This window comes from Plectropomus leopardus, chromosome 8 (genome assembly GCF_008729295.1).
Source record: "Plectropomus leopardus isolate mb chromosome 8, YSFRI_Pleo_2.0, whole genome shotgun sequence".
Classification (NCBI taxonomy): Eukaryota; Metazoa; Chordata; class Actinopteri; order Perciformes; family Serranidae; genus Plectropomus; species Plectropomus leopardus.
In genome coordinates this window covers 34,906,169-34,926,512 of record NC_056470.1, presented here as the reverse complement: position 1 = coordinate 34,926,512, position 20,344 = coordinate 34,906,169, and the positions used below count along the sequence as shown (strand labels likewise).

The 20,344-nt window shown below is 37.8% G+C and overlaps 2 protein-coding genes across 4 annotated transcripts in view; both read left to right on the top strand.

Annotated features, from left to right (window-relative positions):
* Nucleotides 1-1,798: 1,798 nt before the first annotated feature.
* LOC121947233 (polymeric immunoglobulin receptor-like) lies at nucleotides 1,799-10,299 on the top strand. Of its 3 annotated transcripts, none has more exons than XM_042492190.1 (8): nucleotides 1,799-1,853; nucleotides 3,815-4,129; nucleotides 5,670-6,008; nucleotides 6,360-6,443; nucleotides 7,424-7,519; nucleotides 7,776-7,813; nucleotides 7,906-7,959; nucleotides 9,953-10,299. In XM_042492190.1, the coding sequence occupies exons 1-8, from the start codon at nucleotides 1,814-1,816 to the stop codon at nucleotides 10,136-10,138; spliced, it is 1,152 nt and encodes a 383-aa protein (XP_042348124.1). In that variant the 5' UTR covers nucleotides 1,799-1,813; the 3' UTR covers nucleotides 10,139-10,299. The 3 variants fall into 3 exon arrangements, with proteins under 3 accessions (XP_042348124.1, XP_042348123.1, XP_042348125.1); XM_042492189.1 differs by having other exon boundaries at nucleotides 6,309-6,443; XM_042492191.1 differs by lacking the exon at nucleotides 1,799-1,853 and having other exon boundaries at nucleotides 3,833-3,885; nucleotides 6,309-6,443.
* Nucleotides 10,300-17,712: 7,413 nt separating this feature from the next.
* The window catches only part of LOC121947569 (neural cell adhesion molecule L1.1-like), a 65,504-nt gene continuing 62,872 nt past the window's right edge, over nucleotides 17,713-20,344 (top strand). Inside the window, 2 exon segments of the mRNA XM_042492677.1 lie at nucleotides 17,713-17,832; nucleotides 19,260-19,476. The gene's annotated coding sequence lies outside the window, so the exon portion shown is untranslated.

Below are 20,344 nucleotides of genomic sequence, written 5' to 3'. Positions count from 1 at the left end.
GTATTTTATTTCCAACATTTCAACAGGGCATCTCCTACGGTAATGATAATAAATTTTTAAAAAAATGAAAAAATTGCATGTGCAGAGTGCAGCAGGGTTCACATGATTTAAAAGGAAGTTTATTTTTTCCGTATCTTTTATTTTATTTTTTTAATTTTAATACATGACATTTCCTGAGTCTCAGTTGTTTCCCCATTTCCCTTTAAGACGTAATTCACCGTATATAGGGGCAGTTAAAAAACTCACGGCGCATTTTAAAACTGTGCCGGTGGGAAACCGTGTGGAAGAGCTGCTGCATATCACGAAGTTCAGCTTAAAAAGAGCCGAAAAACAGTAAAGTATGAGTTTAAACAGTTATTTAAGAGTCTATATTTTACTATAAAAGTTAAAACTCTTTAGAGAGTTTTCTTCTTAATTGATTAGCCGGATTCACCTGCCTCCGTAAATTAAGAAGAGATATGAAAAGATAATCCCCCCACACTAAATATAATTTGATGTTGCTAACTACTCCTTCAGTAGTATTTACATCCAGATACATTTTTTACTTTTATTGCAGAGTTTTGTTATTTAAATATATTTGTTTGTTTCATACTTAATTCTATTATCTGACTGACAGTGTTTACCAAACTGTGGGGACAGATATTATTCTAAAAAATCTCTGTTTTATATTCAGCCAAGATTTGTAGACTAATGGCTGAATATAACTGAAGTAATTTTTACACACTCTCATGCTAAAAATCCACTATATAAAATCAAAACAAAAACAAGAAATTATACATGATTATTTTCTAAATTAATTGAGTTAACTTTTAAACCATCATTAGTCCGAATCATAAATATCAAATGTTTTTGTCATGATTCCACTACGTTTTTAAATGGAAAAAAACCCTACAAAAATTTTTTTTATCACAGCCTAGAAAATGCCAATGATTTGCAGCAACATTAATTTTTGTACATTATTATTTTTGGTGCAGTGCAGTTTTGCATACAAGTCAGGCTATGAAAAATGTCATATGCGAATATGATTTTTATGATGATTTTTTTAAAAAAAAATTTAAACCGACATCAGCCCTAATCATTAATATCAAATACTGTTTAATGTTCAGAATTTTAACCCTTTAAATGCCAGGCTTTTGTCATTATGCCACTATATTTATAGATGAAAAAGACACAAAAATAATTATTTTCAATATACTACATGCAAAATAGATTATTTTTTGATTATCACAGTCTGGGATATGTCAATGATTAGCAGCAACATTGATTGTGACAGGTCACCTAGTGGAAATAACATGTTGTTTCTCTATATGCTAAATATGGTCAAAAAGCAGAAAATAGTAAAAATCACAAATTCTGTGTGCTTTACCGGGACAAATAAATAAATGAAATGCAGCACATGTAGAAAACATTAAAATTGCATTCAAAAGATAATAAACATCAATTTGGAAGAGTAAAAACAAACAATAAAGGACAACAAAACAATCAAACAAGCTAGTGAACATCTGCACAATAAAGAAAAAGTTCTGGTATTGGAAAGCTACTGTGAACAGTAATGTTTTAACCCTTTGAAACCTGGGAATTGGTTTGATTTCTATCAAAAACGTGAAGTCGTCTGAAAGCGGCGCACAAAAAAAGGTTAGACTGATGGAGAGAGGAGGAGAGTAGAGCTCTGTGTGTGAGTGTGTGTGTGTGTGTGTGTGTACGTGTGTGTGTGTGTGTTTGGAGGAGGGACTCCATCATTTAAAGAAGTGAGGAATTTCCTGGTTCTTGAATGAAGAAGGAAGAAAGTCAGCGTTAAACCATCAGTCTCAACATGAAACTCCATCACACTTTGATCTGCTTCTTCCTCCTCTGTGAGTACATTCACTTTATTTTTCTCTCACTCCCTCTAATTATTGCTTTCTTTAGAAAAACAATTGTTGTTTTATGTGATTGAACTTAATGTTCAGAGTCAGGTGTGAGCCGTCAATCAGTAAACTGTTTGCCTGCTGAGCCATGGTGAAGAGAAAGTAACAGAAAGACGGATATTTGTACAAAAAACTATGTCATTTTGGTAGATTTTTGCACAGAACAAGTACTACAGATTTTAGGTATTTTAGAGAAGTAGCTCTAATTAGAGTTTTTTGTTCATTCGAGCATGTGAGCAGTATTTTAGGAGAGACTTGGATAATTTAGTTGTTTTGCGTGAATGTGCAGGGTAACAGCATTTATGTGTTTTGTTTCTTCACCCCAAGTGTGAGTGGAGTTTTTGTCGCTTCCCAAAATTCAAAATACCTGATGTATGTAGTAGAAAAAAGATCTTACATATTACAGACAAATAAAGACCTGTGAGTTTCAGCCAAAATAAAGCTAGCAGCATTTTGAAACAGTGGTGTTGAAATAATGGGTTGTTGGCATACTGGTTCCCTAAATCATTCTGTTAAATGTGATTTAGCAGAAAAGAGAAAGAAAACTAAGATTTGGTTGTTGGATGTGTCTTCAATAAAGATTTGAAATGCTCTAGCGTCGAGGCAGATCTGATTTTAAGTGGAAAGCTTTTCCACAGGTTTGGTGCAGCTACAGCAAAAGCTCCCCTGGTTTTAAGCCTTGTTTGGGCACAGCCAGGAGCAGCTGGTTAGCAGACCTCTGTGCTCTGGCTGGAGCATGAACTTAAAGCAGTTTGTTTAAATAAGGCAGTGCCAAACCATTAAGTGCTTTAAAAGTTAACAACATCTTAAAATCAAATTCTGTAATGAACAGGGAGCCAGTGCAGTGAACGCAGCACAGGCGTAATGTGGTCCTTCTTTTTAACGCCTGTTAGGAGGCGAGCGGCTGCATTTTGGACCAGCTGCAGACGTGTGATGGACGACTGGTTCAAACCAACATATAGAGAATTACAGTAGTCTAGACGAACTGTTATGAAGGCATGTATCAACCTCTCTAAAACGTTAAGGCTTCCAGCCTCAGCTGATCGAAACTGGACTTTACTATTGAAGAGATCTGCTTGTCAAATTTAAAACCATTATCAAAGAAAACACCAAGACTCTTCACAGAAGAATGAAAACTAGAGGCAAGAGGGCCAAGAGAGCCCATATCAAGCAGCCCAGTGTGTCCGTCCATTTTATTTTCAGTTAGATTAAGACAGTTTAAGAACATCCAAGTTGTAATGTCTCTTAGACAATCAAGTAAAGGCTGTAGTGAACCCTTACTTTTTAATTTCAACGGAATATAAATTTGTAGGTCGTCAGCAAAACAATTAAAGTGAAACATTATGTTTTTCAAAAATAGAACCTAGAGGCAGCATGTGCAATGAAAAAAGAATTGGGCCCAAAACAGAGCCTTGTGGGACACCACAGGCGATTGCAGCCGCCCCAGAGGAAGTATGACTCAAACCACTGGTGTGCAGCACCTGTAATACCCACACATTTTTTTAAGTGGGACAGGCGAATTCTGTGATCAACAGTATCAGATGCAGCTGATAAACCTAACAGAACCAATATGGCAGAATGCCCAAAGTTAAAACCAGATCATTAAAAATTTGTAAAAGAGCCGTTTCAGTGCTGTGGCGAGGTTTAAAACCAGACTGAAACTTTTCAAGTGCGTCATATTGGGTTAAAAAGTTTTGCAACTGTGTTAATTTTAGACAGACTTTAGACAGGAAAGGCAAAAGGAGGACAAAGATACGGTTAACACAATCAAAGACTGTGGTTGAAGTGGTCAGCTCCCAGTGTGACAATGTGGATCTGTTAATGTGATTTAGAAACTACTGTTATCAAACTGCAGCATCTTACATACAGTACTTTCAGTAAGTAATGACTTTTCATCTTTTCATCAGCTTTGCAGGATGAAAAATCTGGTCTCATCAGTGCACAAGTCTATCCAAGAATTGAAGGAGAAAATTTCACAGTAAATTGCCTCTTCACCTTCTCAAGAAACAGGAAGTATTTTTGTAGAGACAAATGTGAACAAAAAGACACTCTTATTGAAACAAATGGGGTTAGAGCTCGGGAAGGCAAATACAGCATTGAATATAAACGAGAGAGAGAGCTTTCTGTGACCATCACTCAGCTGGCAAAGTCTGACTCAGGAGTGTACGGATGTGGTTTGGGGTTTACCTCACCGGTCAAGTTTGAAATCATTGTTGTAGATGGTGAGTTTCTACTAAAAGTCATGAAAATATCTTTTCTTTTCTAAAAAAAAATGATGCATTTTGTTCTTCTTTTTTCTATTATTGTGAAAACTGATAGATGCTCATTTAAAACCAACAGGTGAGCTGCAAAAAGTGTGACATCTCACGCACCATTAAAACTAACTCGAAATGGATCATACACATACCCACTTATTGTCTCCACTGATAGTTTTGTGTTTTTATATTGCTGGCAGAAGCTGATAGATTAAAGCACATGATTAATAGTGTGTTGAACAATTTTCATACTTTTTCATGCAGAGAACTGTAGGGGAGTTTTTTTTAATTTATAGCTATTTACTAGTGTTTTTAATTTGTTCATCTACACTGCCCAAATATTTATATGACAAAATTAAGAAAAAATTATCTCATATGCAGAGAGGCAACTAGCATGTACAAGTGTCATTCCAAGCAAAAATCTATAATTTAAAAATATATAAAGTTGGACTGTCCTTATCTCAAGTTGCAGCTGTTTTTAATGCATTACTGTGCAAATCACAGGCCGCAGATATCTTTCCTTTATTCCATAAATATTAGTCTCTGATCAACGTGGAGAATTTTGATCGCTTTAATGCAGGGATAACCTGAGCTTTATATTTCTGCCAAGGACTATATTTTAGGCCCAAATGCTTGTAAAAAAAAAAAAAAAAAAAAAGGTTTTAAGCTAGCATGAGGTGGTATTTGAGATGATTAAAAAAAGCCATATTTCTCGAAACTGCAATGGAAACCCTTTTTAGTCTTTTCCAGGTCACATGATGCTGTGTCTATGTGCTCTCTCATGATGCAGCAGGAGCTACAAGAGCTGTTATTGGATCACATTCATTTTTGAATCCACATTTCATCACATTTTGTGAAATCGTGGACTATCAGCTCCTAGAATCTCTCTTAAGGGGCTCGCCTTTCCATCATGGCTCCATAACACGCCTACGTGGCCTCTGATTGGAAATAATGACGGCTAGTGCGGTGGCTGCAATAGAAATAAAGCTGCTAATGTTTTGAACATCCATCACCATGGTTACTGGGATGTTATGACCAGAGAAGTCACACAGCATCACTCAGTGGAAACACAGTCAGCTTAATGCTAAATTTTTGCACAAATCTGTAATGGAAACCCACCAAATGATTTGGTGCTGTGACCTCAGACACAACCTGCTTCTGTACTCATGAAAGTGGGCACAGAGTGGATACAGGAGCAGCACCCAGTGCCCGACCTCACGTTTTCCAGGCGAGAAAAGCAGTATGTGTACGGCGCCTAAACCACCGCTGCCGTTATTCTGTTGAGCCAGTGCGGAGGAGCGACAAATCCTGCATAGCGTGCCTTTATCAAATATGATCAAATCAAATTGTTCATCGAGTGGGTTTATGATGCACTGAATCTTAAATCACAGACTGGTTGAATTTGGCAGCTCCCACTGTGACTGTAGGTCAGATTTAACAAAGCAATTCTTGTGATTTCTTATACAAACTATGGATAGTAACTATTGACTGTTTATCATTTCAACAGCACTGCTGATGGGAGGTCCCTCTGATGAACACACTCTCCACACACAACCTGGAGGAAATATTGTAGTGGCATGCTTCTTTAATGTCTTTGAAAACAGGAAATACTTCTGCAAGGAAGAGTGTAAAAGAAGTAGCATTCTTGTTGAAACGACTGGCAACAGAAATCAGAGAGGCAGACACAGCATCAGATATGTAAAGGAAACTTCATCAGGTTCATCAGGAGTTTTGTATGTGAACATGACTCAGCTGTCCAAGTCTGACTCAGGACAGTATAGGTGTGGTCTGGACTCTTCCTTCTATGTAGATCCCTACCGCAGCTTTGAGGTCACTGTCACAGAAGGTGAGTTTCCACTTGAGATTGATAAGATTTCCAGTGTCATGGCATCGAGGGCAGAGGCTTCAGACTGGGTCGCCAGGTACCACAGTAAAAATTAAATGTAATGTATGAAGGAGATCTCTTTAAGGCTAATCAGGCAACACATATTCCACATATAGACGTGAAAAACATCCATTTTAAATTGGTAAATAAGCGTGAGAAATTACCAATTGGGGCAGAGTGGGAGATGGGTGAAAAATCAGGAGAACCTGCGAAAATATTACATTTCCATCAGTTGTCCAATCATGTTTTTGTTGACCGCAGCTCCAAAAACTTCAAGACCAAACTTAAATCCAACAACTGTTTTACCACCAGTCCCATCAGCTTCCACATCAACAACCACACCAAGTTCAAACTCCAACTCAGGAGGCTCCGCACCTCCTGGCACAAGAACTACAGGTACGTGCCCACACTAAGTTTGATAGATGAAGCTGTTAAATGTTGATTCTGTATATATATGTCAATGTTTATATGTAAAATACATTTGCATTTTATTTTTGCTAGCTTATGAGTGTATTTAATTATTTGTTATTGAAAGATATAGCTTCATTAAATGCAAATGACATATAAGTGTCAGAGGTAGAGTGGGTCGTCTTCTAATCAGAGGGTCAGCGGTTTGATCCCCAGCTCCTCTGGACAACATGTCGAAGTATCCTTGGGCAAGATACTGAACCACAAATTGCTCCTGATGCTGCGTCATCGGAGTGTGAGTGTGTGTGAATGATTACTGAGTAGCAGGTGGCATCTTGTACGGTAGCCTCGGCCACCAGTGTGTGAATGTGTGTGAATGGGTGAATGTGACATGTAGTGTTAAAGCGCTTCGAGTGGTCAATAAGACTAGAAAAGCGCTATACAAGTATAGTCCATTTACCATTTACCATCCAGATTTATTCCAAACAGCATGCATCAGTTAGTCCACATTTTCACAACCAGCCAATCATAAGCGCTGTCTTTTCTTTAAGGCTGCAGTCACAGCTAAGTGTTCATTTGAGTTAATATAAGATGTTAATCATTGAGCTTTAGAGCTGCTGGTAGATATATTATTTTATTATTGGACAGAACAAGAGTAGCCGTATCCCCCTGCTTAAGTTAATGTCTGGAAGTCTGGTTGAAGTTTTCTGTCTTATGATTTTATTGGACACCTCCCAGCCAATCAGGAGTGTGTATTTTCCAAAGACTATCAAAGTACACAAGTATGCTGGTAAAGTATGTCAACCGTATGCAGAAACTCCCAAATTTAACAATGAGGTCTAACCATACAGGTATAAAGTGTTACTGCATGTATTTATATTCAAGTGTATGCACATGTATACAAATATTTAGTATGTGTAGCTCACTGTATGAGTAACAAACTTGATGTTCTCCTCAAATATCTACAGATGTGCTGCTGTATGTGGGCCTGACGCTGATCGTCATGGTTATGTTATCACTGTCTGTGCTGATTGTGTGCAGAAAAGTGACTTCTAAAGCCAAAGGTGAGGCAACAGGAAACGCACTCAGACACAGGCAGGAAACCATAACTCGGACACTTCCTATTTGTCACATGAAAAAATTAAGGTTTTAACTGTTTGTTCTCTTTGTGCATAAAAAAAGAAAAAAAAAGAAAAAAAAGAAACATTTAAAGTTATTTATTTATATGCACAACATTTCAGAATTAGTTTTTGTGTAATGAGTCCAGTGGAAGAGTCCTAGTGTTTTGTCATTTTCTAAACTTACTGCTGTGTTTCTCAGAGCCTCCTGCGGAAACAGAGTTCACTTCTGTCACAGAGGTGAGTTTGAGCAAATGTGACAAATTTGAGCATCATTAGTGTTTGTAAAACCAGCTGATATTCACACAAACCAAACTCCTTTTCTCTTGTAGACAAACCAAGTGTACGAGAATATCAGAGAGTGCAGAAGGAGCAGATCTCCCCCTGTGAGTATCACTTCAATTTACACTTAAGCCAAATATAGCAAACCAAAAGGAGCTGAAATCGACATTCGCTACAGTGTTGTCACGGCAACTAATTCTCAAAAAACAGTCAAACAAACGTCAAACTCATGCTGATCAAGGCAATATTTAGCCTACAAAGTGATCCGAGTCTTTGTTTCACGTCAGCTGTCATGTTTTACTTTGATGCTCAGCAACACGAAACGCAACCTTCGTCAACTCTAGTTGTTTCTTTCTCCCCTCTGTTAAGCTCCCGAGAGCAGCTCAGCTCCACCCACTGCAAAACACCATACACCGTAACAAAAACACTGGATAAGATTGTATAATTATATTATTTGCTAAAGTTATAAACACTCATTTCATTTTAGCTTGGTGTGAGAGTGCAGCGTTTGCTGTCAGCTGTAGCATGCTGTGTTTCTCCGCCATGTGGAATTTTTAGTGATGGCGAGATGAAGTGTCATGAAGCGTTGAAGCTTTCCATCCAATTGGTTCACTCACGTCCGAAGCTTCACGGTGCTTCATTTGCTCTACTGTGCCATCAAGTGGACAATAAATGTGAAACGGGCAGAGTGATTATAATGACACCATGGTTTTGGTGCGTGAAGCTATGAATTGAATTGTGCTTAAATGATAATGCCAATAAACCAATAATGCACTCATTAATAAGCTCGAATAGATTGCAAACAAACACACAATAAAGTCCGAAGTCAACAAAATGTGAGAGAACAGTGGAGGTATGTTGCGTTTCGTTGCCCCTTATATTTCGAATCGCACGCCAAACCCACGAACCATTTCCTGAATCAGTCACATGGTACAGCCGGCTCCCGAGGGTTTGAATGTTACCACATACGTCATCGGTACAAGCCTCGATACGCGCTTCACAGAAATCTTCATGAATTACTTGACACACGCTTCGAAGCCTCGACACGGAAAGACACATCACTAGGAATTTTTAATTTTTAATTTTATTAGGGATGAAACGATTCACTCAACTCACGAGTCGATGCGATTCACGTTATGATATTCTCACTTTTTTTTTAAATACAAAATGAGATTTTAAAAAAATGACTGAATAATATATTATTTCAAACAAAAAATATACAACATACTCAGTCTTCTCTTCTTTTTAAGATGAAATTAAAGAATCTCTTTTTGTTTCTGAGGTATAAATGCAAAACAAACTATGCAATGAATGCATTTCTGGACATTCACACTGTCCCCTGCTCTCTTTCACTGGGACAGAGGAGGCTGCTGTGGAAAGGTTAGGGTTAAAAGGTTAAAGGTTAGCTTTAGAGGGGAAAGCAGAGAGGACGAGTTTGAAGAACTAAGTTGGTCTTTTCTCACTCGTGGTGATAAGTTGGGCTGTTTCTTTGGCTCATGTACTTGTTTGGGCCAGCCTGGTTTGACCGTGTAGTTTTTGGGGTTTTTTTTAGCCGTGTAGTCGTTGTTAAGGCGTAATGTGTGTAGGCGGGGCTGACCGGAGCTCCTCACCATGATGCCGGCTCTCATGCTGCATCGTGGTTGTTGTAGCATTTGTGTAGTTCAACACCCTCTATCAATATTTGCAGACTGTTTTTGTCTTTTCTGTTATCTTCTCGCCTTTATTACTTTATGACTTAAGGAGGCTCAAATGTCGCCACACTGATTTTAAACTGGAGGGTGCATCCTTTATTTTTACGTTGCCAGTCGCCTTGCTTTTGCTTCGTCTTATTTACGTTGGCGAGCTGTCTCTGGTCTCGGACATGACGTAGGACGTTGAACATGTTGCGACGTGACGTGTCGAGCAAGTGAAGCCAAAAGTAGATTATGCCCTCTGCTGTTCAAAAAGATTATCACATTCATTTTCATCTCACTGATTTGAATCTCACGTTTAGTATTGGTTTTTAACGCACCGCAGCTGCTTCTGATTAAAGTTGGACGTCAGAATAAAACAGTCCTTCAACAGTTTGACCTCACCTTGTTTTTTTTTTGTTTCCAGGCCGAAGACGACTGGAGTAGACTCACCTACTCTGAGTTGGATTTTTCCAACCGCGGCGTCGGCTCGTCCAGGAGAGCCCTCCGTAGCGACGGTGACAATGTTGTGTACTCGGTTCCTCGAGTACAAGCGAGCTCTGAAGCCAGCCGTGCTGAAGATCATCTGTCCGTGTACTCTAATGTTACTTAACTCCAGAGCTGCCACATTTAATCTCACAGTTGGCAACAAAAAGCTGGTTTAAATGAATGAACTGTAAATAATGTGGAACATGCACACAAACATCTTTCTGTGTGATATGACTTGTATTTATGTGATAAAATGTTCTAGTTCTGTCTTTAGTAACATCGCCATAAATGTGATACCTCAACAGTTTTTGGTTAAAGGGACGGCAGGATCCAGACCTCAATGCACGCCTTTAGTATAATGTTATATAATGTAAATGATGTGTGTGTTTAGATTTTATACATTTGTTTATTGAATTTGAAGATAGAAAGTAAATTTTTATTAGTCATTTTTTAAACTTTAACAGAAAAATACACAAACAAACAACAGTCAAAAACAGCCATAAGAATAAAAATCAAAATCAAAATCAAAATAAATCTAAATCAAACATAAAAAAAACTGGACATTAGTAATAAAACAGACCAGAAAAAAAAAGATGTTATCACATGAGTTGCAGGTTATTGACATATGACACATTAATACAATTAACCTGTTAGACTATAACCATTCAATTCAATTTTCTGATCAGATTAATGACCGATGGCCAGACTTTCTGAAAGAGTTTCTCCCTGTTTGACATCATAAATCTTATTTTCTTCAAATATGTAACATTTACTTATTCCCTAAGCCACATATCAAAAGTTGTTGGTTTTTTTTAGATTTCCAAAATTGTAGTAGCAATTTTCTCGCTAGCATTGTGGACGGAGAGATGATCTGAGCTTCATATTTACTCACTCTGCTTGATTTAACTGCCCCAAATTGTGATATAGTAAGAGAGGCAGCAGGAGAAGCCTTGGTAAAAAAATGAAATGATGAAAATGAAGTGACTTCGTGGCATTGAAAGAATTTGCACCTTATTAATGTTTTTAATGTCTTAAATTATATTTTATATTTGCACTCTTTATTAATTTGTATTGCATGTATTTGTGCCAAATGTGTCCTTTTTTTTGCTTGGACACCAAATCATACTGAATGTACAATCAAAAACATTTGGGGAAGAGAAACATGCCATACACCTGCAGGTGATGGAGAGAGGAGTGTGTTTGTGTAGAGGAGGAACTCTAGTGTTTAGGGAAGTGAGAAGTTCCTGGTTTATCAGTGAAGAAGAAAGAGACACAGCGTTAAACCACTGCATCATGAAAGTGTGTCGCACTCTGATCTGCCTCTTCTTCTGTGAGTTATTCAGTCATTTCCTCTATTGCATCATATACTTTATACACTTATTTTCTTTATTTTCACTTGATAAACTATAGCAGATGTGTACTCAACAGATGACATGATTTGTCATGTCTATCTTGTGCTTTTGTATCTGTCGATTTTTGTTTCTGTGTTTAACTTGTAGGGACTGTTTGGCACTTCATAGGCACTTTTCTTTCTTAATTTTTTGATTATTTTGGCTGTACTCATGCATATGGCATACATTTTGGCAAGACTTAGTACTCTTGTTCAGTCTTATTTGCAGCTCAGCTCCTACAATAAGTCTAAAATACACTGTGGAAACTAAATAGTTACATTCAGACTATTAAGGTCAAAAAATGCTCCATTGAAACCCATTCAAACTAACATTTTTGATCCCACAGCCATCAAAGCAGAAAAACATGACTTGTATTGTATTTTCCACCTGATGCCGTCATTTTTTAAACCATTCTTGGCATATGGAGGAAATACATGCTATTTCCACGAGGTGACCTGTCACAGTCAATGTAGCTGCTGATCACTGACATATCCCAGACTGTCAGCAGCAAAAAGAGGAAGAAGAAATAGCATGAAGTATATTGAAAATGATTCATTTGAATGTTTTCATCTAAACACATAGTGGCATTATGACAAAAAAAAAAAAAACACAAAAAAAACCAAACAAACAAACCAAAATTTAAATGGTAAAATTTGGAAAATTAATGAATATTAGATATTTATGATTAGGACTGATGTTGGTTGAAAAACTTAATGAAGCTAGAAAATCATATTAATGTATCATATTTTTTAAAGCCTGAATTTTAAAAGTGCATTTTGTGTACTTAGTGGTATGAGCATGAGTATTTGACACTGCACAAAAATTAAACAATATATAAAAATCGATGCCAGATTGTGATATTAAAAAACCAAACTACTCAGAATGTGGTATATTGAAAATAATTCATTTTTTGTGTTTTCATGAAAAAATAAAGTGGCATCAAGTCGAAAAACCTGGCATTTAAATGATTGAAATTCTGAAAATTAATGAATATTTAATATCCATGATTAGACTGATGTTGGTTTAAAAAACAAACTCAGTTAAAGTAGAAAACTGATACTGATACATAATATTTTTTTAGCCTGATTTTTAAAAGCGTGTTTTGTGTGAACAGCAGTTTGAGTGTGATTATTTGATACTGCACAAATAATAACAATCAAAATAATAATAACACAAAACACGCTTTTAAAAATCAGGCTAAAAAAATATTATGTATCAGTATAATTTTCTACTTTAACTGAGTTTGTTTTTTAAACCAACATCAGTCTAATCATGGATATTAAATATTCATTAATTTTCAGAATTTCAATCATTTAAATGCCAGGTTTTTCGACTTGATGCCACTTTATTTTTTCATGAAAACACAAAAAATGAATTATTTTCAACACTGCCCTCGCCGATGCAGGAGAACCTCCCATCTATACAGGAACCGAAGGAGGAAATATTACAGTTAAGTGCACTTTTACTGTCCCTGGAAGCAAGAAGTTCTTCTGCAAGCAAGAATGTAAAGACGGCGTCCTCGTTCAAACGGCCGACGACAAAGCTAAAAATGGCAGATACAGCATTGATTACAGCGAAAAGCCTTTTCTGTTGTTCCCTGTTCTTAGTGTGAGCATCACACAGCTGAACAAGTCGGACTCAGGACGGTACAGATGTGGTCTGGACAGATGGATTTTAGACTCACACAAGGAGTTTGAGATCATTGTCACAGATGGTGAGCTGCCGGTTTTTCAAAATATATGCAGCGTAACAACTTGCTTTATAATTCTATAACTGCTCACGTTGATAAATTCTCACTTCAAACGAGGGGTGAGCCATATATTGAATATACTTGATGTATCTCCGCTTGTTCCACATGCAATATATAAAGTTATTATATCGCTAACACCGAGTATATAAATTGTCACGTAAATTTTATAAGCAACCGGCGTTTCAGTTCTCCCGCTCTCTCCTGCAGCTCTCCGCCTCTCTCACAGACACACACACAGAGCAGGGCTTTTGCAGAGCTCCAGACCGTCACTATTTAGTCACATTTTGGAGCACTGCTGTGATTTGCAAATATTATTAATATCTGAACTGGAGAGACGTTAGTTTGTTTCCAGCTTACAGAGAATAAATCATCAGGTTTAAGGCTAACTTAATGAGTGGTAGCGGCACTGTGAGCCGGTGAGCCGGTGAGCCGTTTGTATCTGCAGAGCTCCAACTGCGACTATTTAGTCGCATTTTGCACCAGTGCGACTTAAAACATCAGTAATATCTGAACTGTTTCCCGCTCACAGTGAGTGAGTCCTCAAGGCGCCGTGGTATCTGTTTGTTAACACCCAGCTGTTGACCAGAAACTTCAAATCCACAACAAAAACTTCAACGTGATGAGCCAGATTCTTCAAAATAAAAACTCCTTGGTCCCCTTTTCTTTTATTTAATCATAACAATACTGTTTAAAATTTCATTAAAAAGTACTTTATTTAACCTCCTAATGGGGTGTTCAAATTTATAATATGATGTTAGCTACTTTATTAACAATGAAGTTAATTCAATAATTTTGTATTTTAGTAGTTAACATTAGTTTAAAGGACATTTAAAAATATCAAGATATACATTTTGTATCATAATATATCCTTTAAAAAATCGCCATATTATTTAAAGTCATATTGCTCAGCCCTACTTCAAAGCAACATTTCCCACTTTAAAATGAATGCGTGATAAGCTGAAGCTGTGACACAGACACACTTTAGTTAACTTAAATATGATTAATAAGACATCTTTTACCTTATAAGGTAAAAGATGTCTTGTTAATCATATTTAACACTTTATGATATAAAGTGTTCTTTTTTATGATTAGAAATTACAAACTATTGAAAGAAATGTTGCCACACTTCTCCCACTGTGTATAAAATCTGATCATAATCATTTTATTGTGTCCTCGTTGTTTACAGCTTCAACCACTTCAAAACCAAACTGGACTCTGCGACCTTTTCCAGCATCAGTCCCATCAGCCTCCGTACTGACAACAAAACCTCCGAGTTTAAGCTCCATTTCAGGAAGTTTCACACCTTCATCAGCTTCCTCTCAAGCTTCCTCTTCCACCCAGTCTGTGCAGCTGCAGACTCACAGAACCGCAGCGCCACCTGCAGGCCGAGGTACGTAAACAGTTAAAGTGTTTCTCTGCTGCAGCTATGACTGAGGGAGATGACTTTCCTGGAGTGCACACAAACCTTCACGCTTCACTATGAGACGCTGAAAACATGAAGATGACACAGATTCAGTGAAGTGCTGAGAGCGGTGAGGTTGGGCTCAGGCCACTGCAAAGATTTAACGTGCACTGAGAGCATTTCCAAACAGGAGCATGCTCTTTTTGACATCTTTTCTTTAAAAAACTGTAAAATCAATCAAGTCTTTTTGTTTTTGTGCATTCAGTACTCGCACCCTGCCTGATTTTGTCAAGTTGCAGAATTGGTTGATTTTGTGATTTTTCTCTGATATTTGTGCTTCAACCTTGTGTATTTAAATGAGTAGGCTATGTGGTTCAGTGGTGTATTTTTTTTGTCTATTTTAACCCTTTAAAATCACAAAGACTGCAAACACATTGACTTGATTTCTTTCAAAAACGTGAAGAGGATAACGTGCAACTTAAATGAAACGGCTCCGAAATTAGAAAGAAATTAGTTTAAAAAAAATTAAAGAAAATTTACCAGAAAATAAAAAAAGGTAAAAACAACACCAAAACAATGGCCACAGAAAATGTTTAAAAAAAGAAAAAAATATACATTTCTTTCTTTCTGTAACATAATGTTAAATATATTATTAAGAGAATTAAAAAAAAGACATTTTTCCCTTTGTTTTTTGATAATATTTCAGAATCATCTCAAGATAATTTTCAGATAATTTCCTTGTCACAGTTTACTGTCTTTTTGCAGTTTGCAGGACATTTTTGCAAAGTTGCTCATTATGTTTTTCATGTATTTTTGGAAGAAATAAACCCATTTTCAGAGGTTTAAATGTGAGGAAAAGGCATCTGAATACAAAAAAAAAACTGATGTAGATGCAGGTGTTAAAGGGTCAGTTGTGTTTATTGTTTTGTGTTTTAAGTTCAGTCCAGATGACATGGATCTGAGATATTTGGCTGTTTGTTAGGGATAAAAAATACATTCGTCTACATAAATATTTTGTGTTTATATTTCACATACAGTGGCTGTTAGCAAATCGTGCAACGTGATGCAGCTACGTCAAAAAACAGACGTATTGTAATAATTGCTGGTTGTTAAAGATTTAAGATAGCATAAAGCTGCCACCACCTTTGTAAATCCGGTCTGGTCCGGCGTCAGAGGCAAAAAAACATACACCCCAAAGGCTAGGAATGTAATACACAAATAACCTTTATTAGGATCACAAATTCATAAAAACTGAGAGACAACCCCACACAGGAATCCCCATAGAGTCAACCACTAAATAATGTGACAGCCCTCCCCAGCCCTTAATACACAACACTGCAAGTGAATTAAGATAACTTTGCTCACACCTTACAAAGATCACTGCACACAGCACAGCAAACAGCACTCTATACACTCCTAAAACACTATCAGGAAGCACAGCACCCAATATGGACGGCTCCAATATGGACTATCTCGCCGGCCTGGCGACGACACCCCCCCATGGGGTGTAAGTCTTGGATCCTCCCGTAGAGTCAGGAAGCGCACATGGGAAGAAACAGTCAAACAGCCAGAGCGCCAAAGCAGTGACGGAGGACAACCTGCCCGCAGCGGCTGAACGGCGTGAAGCGTTTGTTGGGCAGGAAGGTTGCTGATCCGCCCAACGCTGCACAGGCACCTTCTACTCCCCGGTCCCTCGCTACCTAAAGGGGGCATCCAGCCTCCCCTCCAAACACAGTAAGCAGCACCCTCCCGCCACGGTGCCGCAGCCACGGACAAGAGTCCAGTCTTTCTCACGCGCCGTTCTCCCGGACTCTGCCCACCTTTGAGTCAGTGTGCTCCCTCCCCCATCCGAGCACAGGTGACAGTCATCAGTCATCAGGTATGTGGGAATCCCTCCCCACACTCCTCCATAGGCAGAGGGTGACCCTCCCCCTATTTCCTCACTACAGTATGTTCGTGTATTTGTGGGACACTCATGAATTCCTGCTGAAATTTCAGCAGTTGTTTAGAGTGGCTGCGATCAGCTCGATCGGCCGCCCGGTGGAGATCTGAAAGCTACTGAGTGCGATTTTTTAGTTATTTTTGTAAACATTGTGATTAAGTGTGTATCTGCCGGTGCTGCATGTTACATGTGTATGTTTGACCACAGAGAAGCTGCTGTCTGTGGGTTTGACTCTGGCCGTCAAGATCGTCCTGTTGTCTCTGGCTGTGCTGTTCTTCTGCGGGAGGAGGGCCAGTAAACCCAAAGGTAAGACAACACACACACACACACACACACACACACACACACACACACACTCCTTTCCCACTGCACAAAAACCCACAAAAAAACACTAACTGTATTCGATGGGAAAGGTTAAGATGCTGCTGCAGTCTCGAGTGTTTCTCAGCTCCGGCTTTAATAAGCAGCGGTGAAATAGTGCTGGGCGGTAAGACCTAAAATTTATATCACAGTATTTTTAACGATTCAGGCATTTTCACAGTATATCACAGTATCCCTCCTGTAACCTAATTTTGAATGTATGATTATGAATATTGTTTTGTCGACTTTTTTTCTAGTGATTTGATAATTCTGTTATGATTTTCTTTCTTCTCTTAAAGATAACTTTCAGGTAATTTTCTCGTAACCTTTTACACATTTGTTTGTGATTTGCAGGAAATTTCATATAAAGTTGCTGATTGCCTTTTTTCCGCATGTTTTTGAAAGAAACGAAACGATTCGCTTAAGTTTCAAAGGTTTAAAAACTTGTGAAAGGCTTCTGAGGGCAGCACAAGAAAAATTATGTCGATCTAGGTTTCGACAGTTAAGTCGTGAAAATCTTCTGTTTTCATGGTTAGATTAACCGTCAGAATTTGTCAGAATCAGTAAATTGTACATAAAGTCAGCATGCAGCCGTTTAAAAACTCAGAGTGAATCTTAGATGGCCTCAGCGGTTCGTTATCTTTATGTTTTTGCTGAAATTGAAACAAAACCGTTCCGCTGAACATTTGTCTTTCTGATCCTCCGGCGGACACAGAGCACGCTTCTGTCTCTCTGGTGAGTTTTAGTAAATGACACACATCTGAGCATCATTAGTGTCGATGAAACCAGCCGATATTAACGCAGAACAAACCTGTCTTCTCTCCTGCAGACCAACAGAGTGCAGGAGGACGGCAGAGAGGACAGACGGAGCTGGTGTCCTGTGGACATCTCCACAGTTTACACTTGTGTCAAACCAAGTGGAGCTGAAACCAGTGACGACTACAGCTCCACTGCAGCTGCCTCCCAGTGCAAAGTAAGGACAAACTCCCAGATTCAAAGATTCAGTTAAATAAAGCTTTTTATTTACTCTGTCCCCTGTTTTCGTTTGGATCTAGACTTTTGTTATGTGGCCTCAAACATGAATGCTTCACTGTACAGAGGAGCAAATGTGTTGTTGTTTTGGTCTGTTTTCTGCAGATTACATGTCGACAACTTTGTTTTGATTTTTAAATAACCTGCAGCTTTTCTCGAGTTTAGTCAGTGAATAAATCAGTTCCATATTAGAAAACTTGAAACTGGTCGTTGCTAATTGTAGCGGCTGATGTGAAACACAAAAATGTGAATGTTCCTGTGGAGACTCGGTGTTTGTTTGTCTGTTCTGGGCTGCTGATGCTGATGTCTGTAGACGAAGACCTGCTCCCTGTGTAGATGTAAACGGCTCACTCTAAGGGAACGAAAACACAACTCTTATTTTCAGGTGATCATAAACTAAAGAAAACACATTAATTATATTGTATTCCATTTTTGCCAATTTATCCCCCTAAATCCTGCACACTGGAGCTTTAAATAAGAGAAAAAATAATAATGCATCTATTTTGTTACGTCAAGATAAGGTGACTTTTTGCCATTTAAGAAACAATAACCCGTCCAGTTTGTGATCATATCTCAAACCACAAGCTTCTTCTTCTTGTTTCGAAGAGGAAGTTTCCTCTTAAACACTCAGGTTGTGTGTTTAAATGTGAACAGCGAGAGGGAGGAAATGATACTGTAGCAAGACTAAGAAATTTATTTGAGTATCAGACACAAGATTTGGAGATAAAACTCTGAATGGTTTACTTAAAAAAAGCAGACACACTGAAGTGAGACTGACGTCACAAAATCAGCAGAGCTTCCTGCTGAGAGCAGAAATGGACGGCACTTTTTTTGGCTTTCAAGGTGTAAAAATATGAAGACCACAGTAGAGCGCTGAAACATTATTATTGTCATAATTTTAACTGGTGTGCACAAGCGTAAAAAAACATAATCTTTTGGGTCTTTGCGGGGCTCGTATGGTCATGGTAATTTACAAAGGCCTTGAAAAGCTTGCAAAACTAATAAATTGCCAAAATAACTTCCTCAAAAAATGTCAAAATAATCCAAAATATCCAAATTATTTCTTTTAAAAGTCCAGTCCCTTACTTATATTTAAATATTCAGTTCTTAATCTGATAATTGATTAATTACTTATAAAAAATAATATCTTAAATAGCTGTTATATAATAAAAAAGGACAGATAAGGAGCATCAATGTTCGCTTCAAATATTATGCAGTCTTTAAAAGTTGCCTAAAAGTTATGGAAATTTATTGGTCAAATTATGCATGAACTTGCCTGTGGGACTCCGTAGGTTATGGAAATAAGGTTAAAGTTACAGTTTTAAGATTAAGAAGTCCAGTAGTAATAGATCTGTTTTCCTCCTGCAGGCTGCAGACGACTCACGTGATCCCACCTACTCTGAGGTGCATTTCCACGTCACCCGTGGCAACGCCAGTGACGCTGTGTACTCCGTGCTTCAGGTGAACGCAAACTCTGGTGTCGGCAACAAGGAGGACGCTCCCCCGCCTCTGTACTCCACTGTGACTTCACCTCTGCAGTAACTTCAGCTCTGCAGCTGCTACGTTTGCTCTCTCAGACCAGCAGGTGACGGGGGGGGGGGCTTACATGACATCTGATTTTTAACATTGTCACAAAATTGCTGCACTGACAGTTTGTGTTTGAGCTACTTCTAATTTTAATTAGGCGTATCTCTTTTCCATTATTCTCTATTGTTTAGTCAGTCAGTTAGGAGATCTCCAGCCCATTAAAGTTCAATTCCCAATCCTTTGCACCTGAAGGGCCAAATTTTAAATCAGAAGTTGGATAATTTAATATTTATTACATAGGCGAGGCAGCTTTAATTGTATAGCACATTTCATAAAGCAGGGCAATTCAAAGTGCTTTATCAAACAATTAAATATAAAAACATAGTAAAATATATAGATTTAAAAGATAAGATGTAAAAGTTAAAATCAGTTACTGAATGTTTTTGTAAAATAAATAAAATAAAAATCAATATTAAAAGTGCAAACAAGAGATGCAAAGATAAAAAGATCATTTGAAACAATTTAAAATCAAATTTAAAATAAGTTTGTATTCAAGTCAATTCCCAATCGTTTGCACCTGAAGGGTCAGATTTTAAATCAGAAGTTAGATCATTTCATATTTATCATGCAGGCTGCAGGCTGCAGGCGTGTGACGCAAATGATGATTCACAAGGTGCTGTCACATCTTCATCATCACAGATTTTCCATCATGCAGAGAGACGTGCTGTTCACAGAGAGTCCTGTAGGTGGAGACATTAACACTCACAGGGACACTTTGACACTGACAGACGTGTGTGTGTTCTGTCTTTACCAAATTAGATTTTTTAGATTTCTGCAGTAATCAGTCAGCATTTCTGCCTGGTAGCTCACATTAGTTGAGTCTTTTTGTCAATAATGAATGAAAGTGACTGAGCTGGTTTAAATTG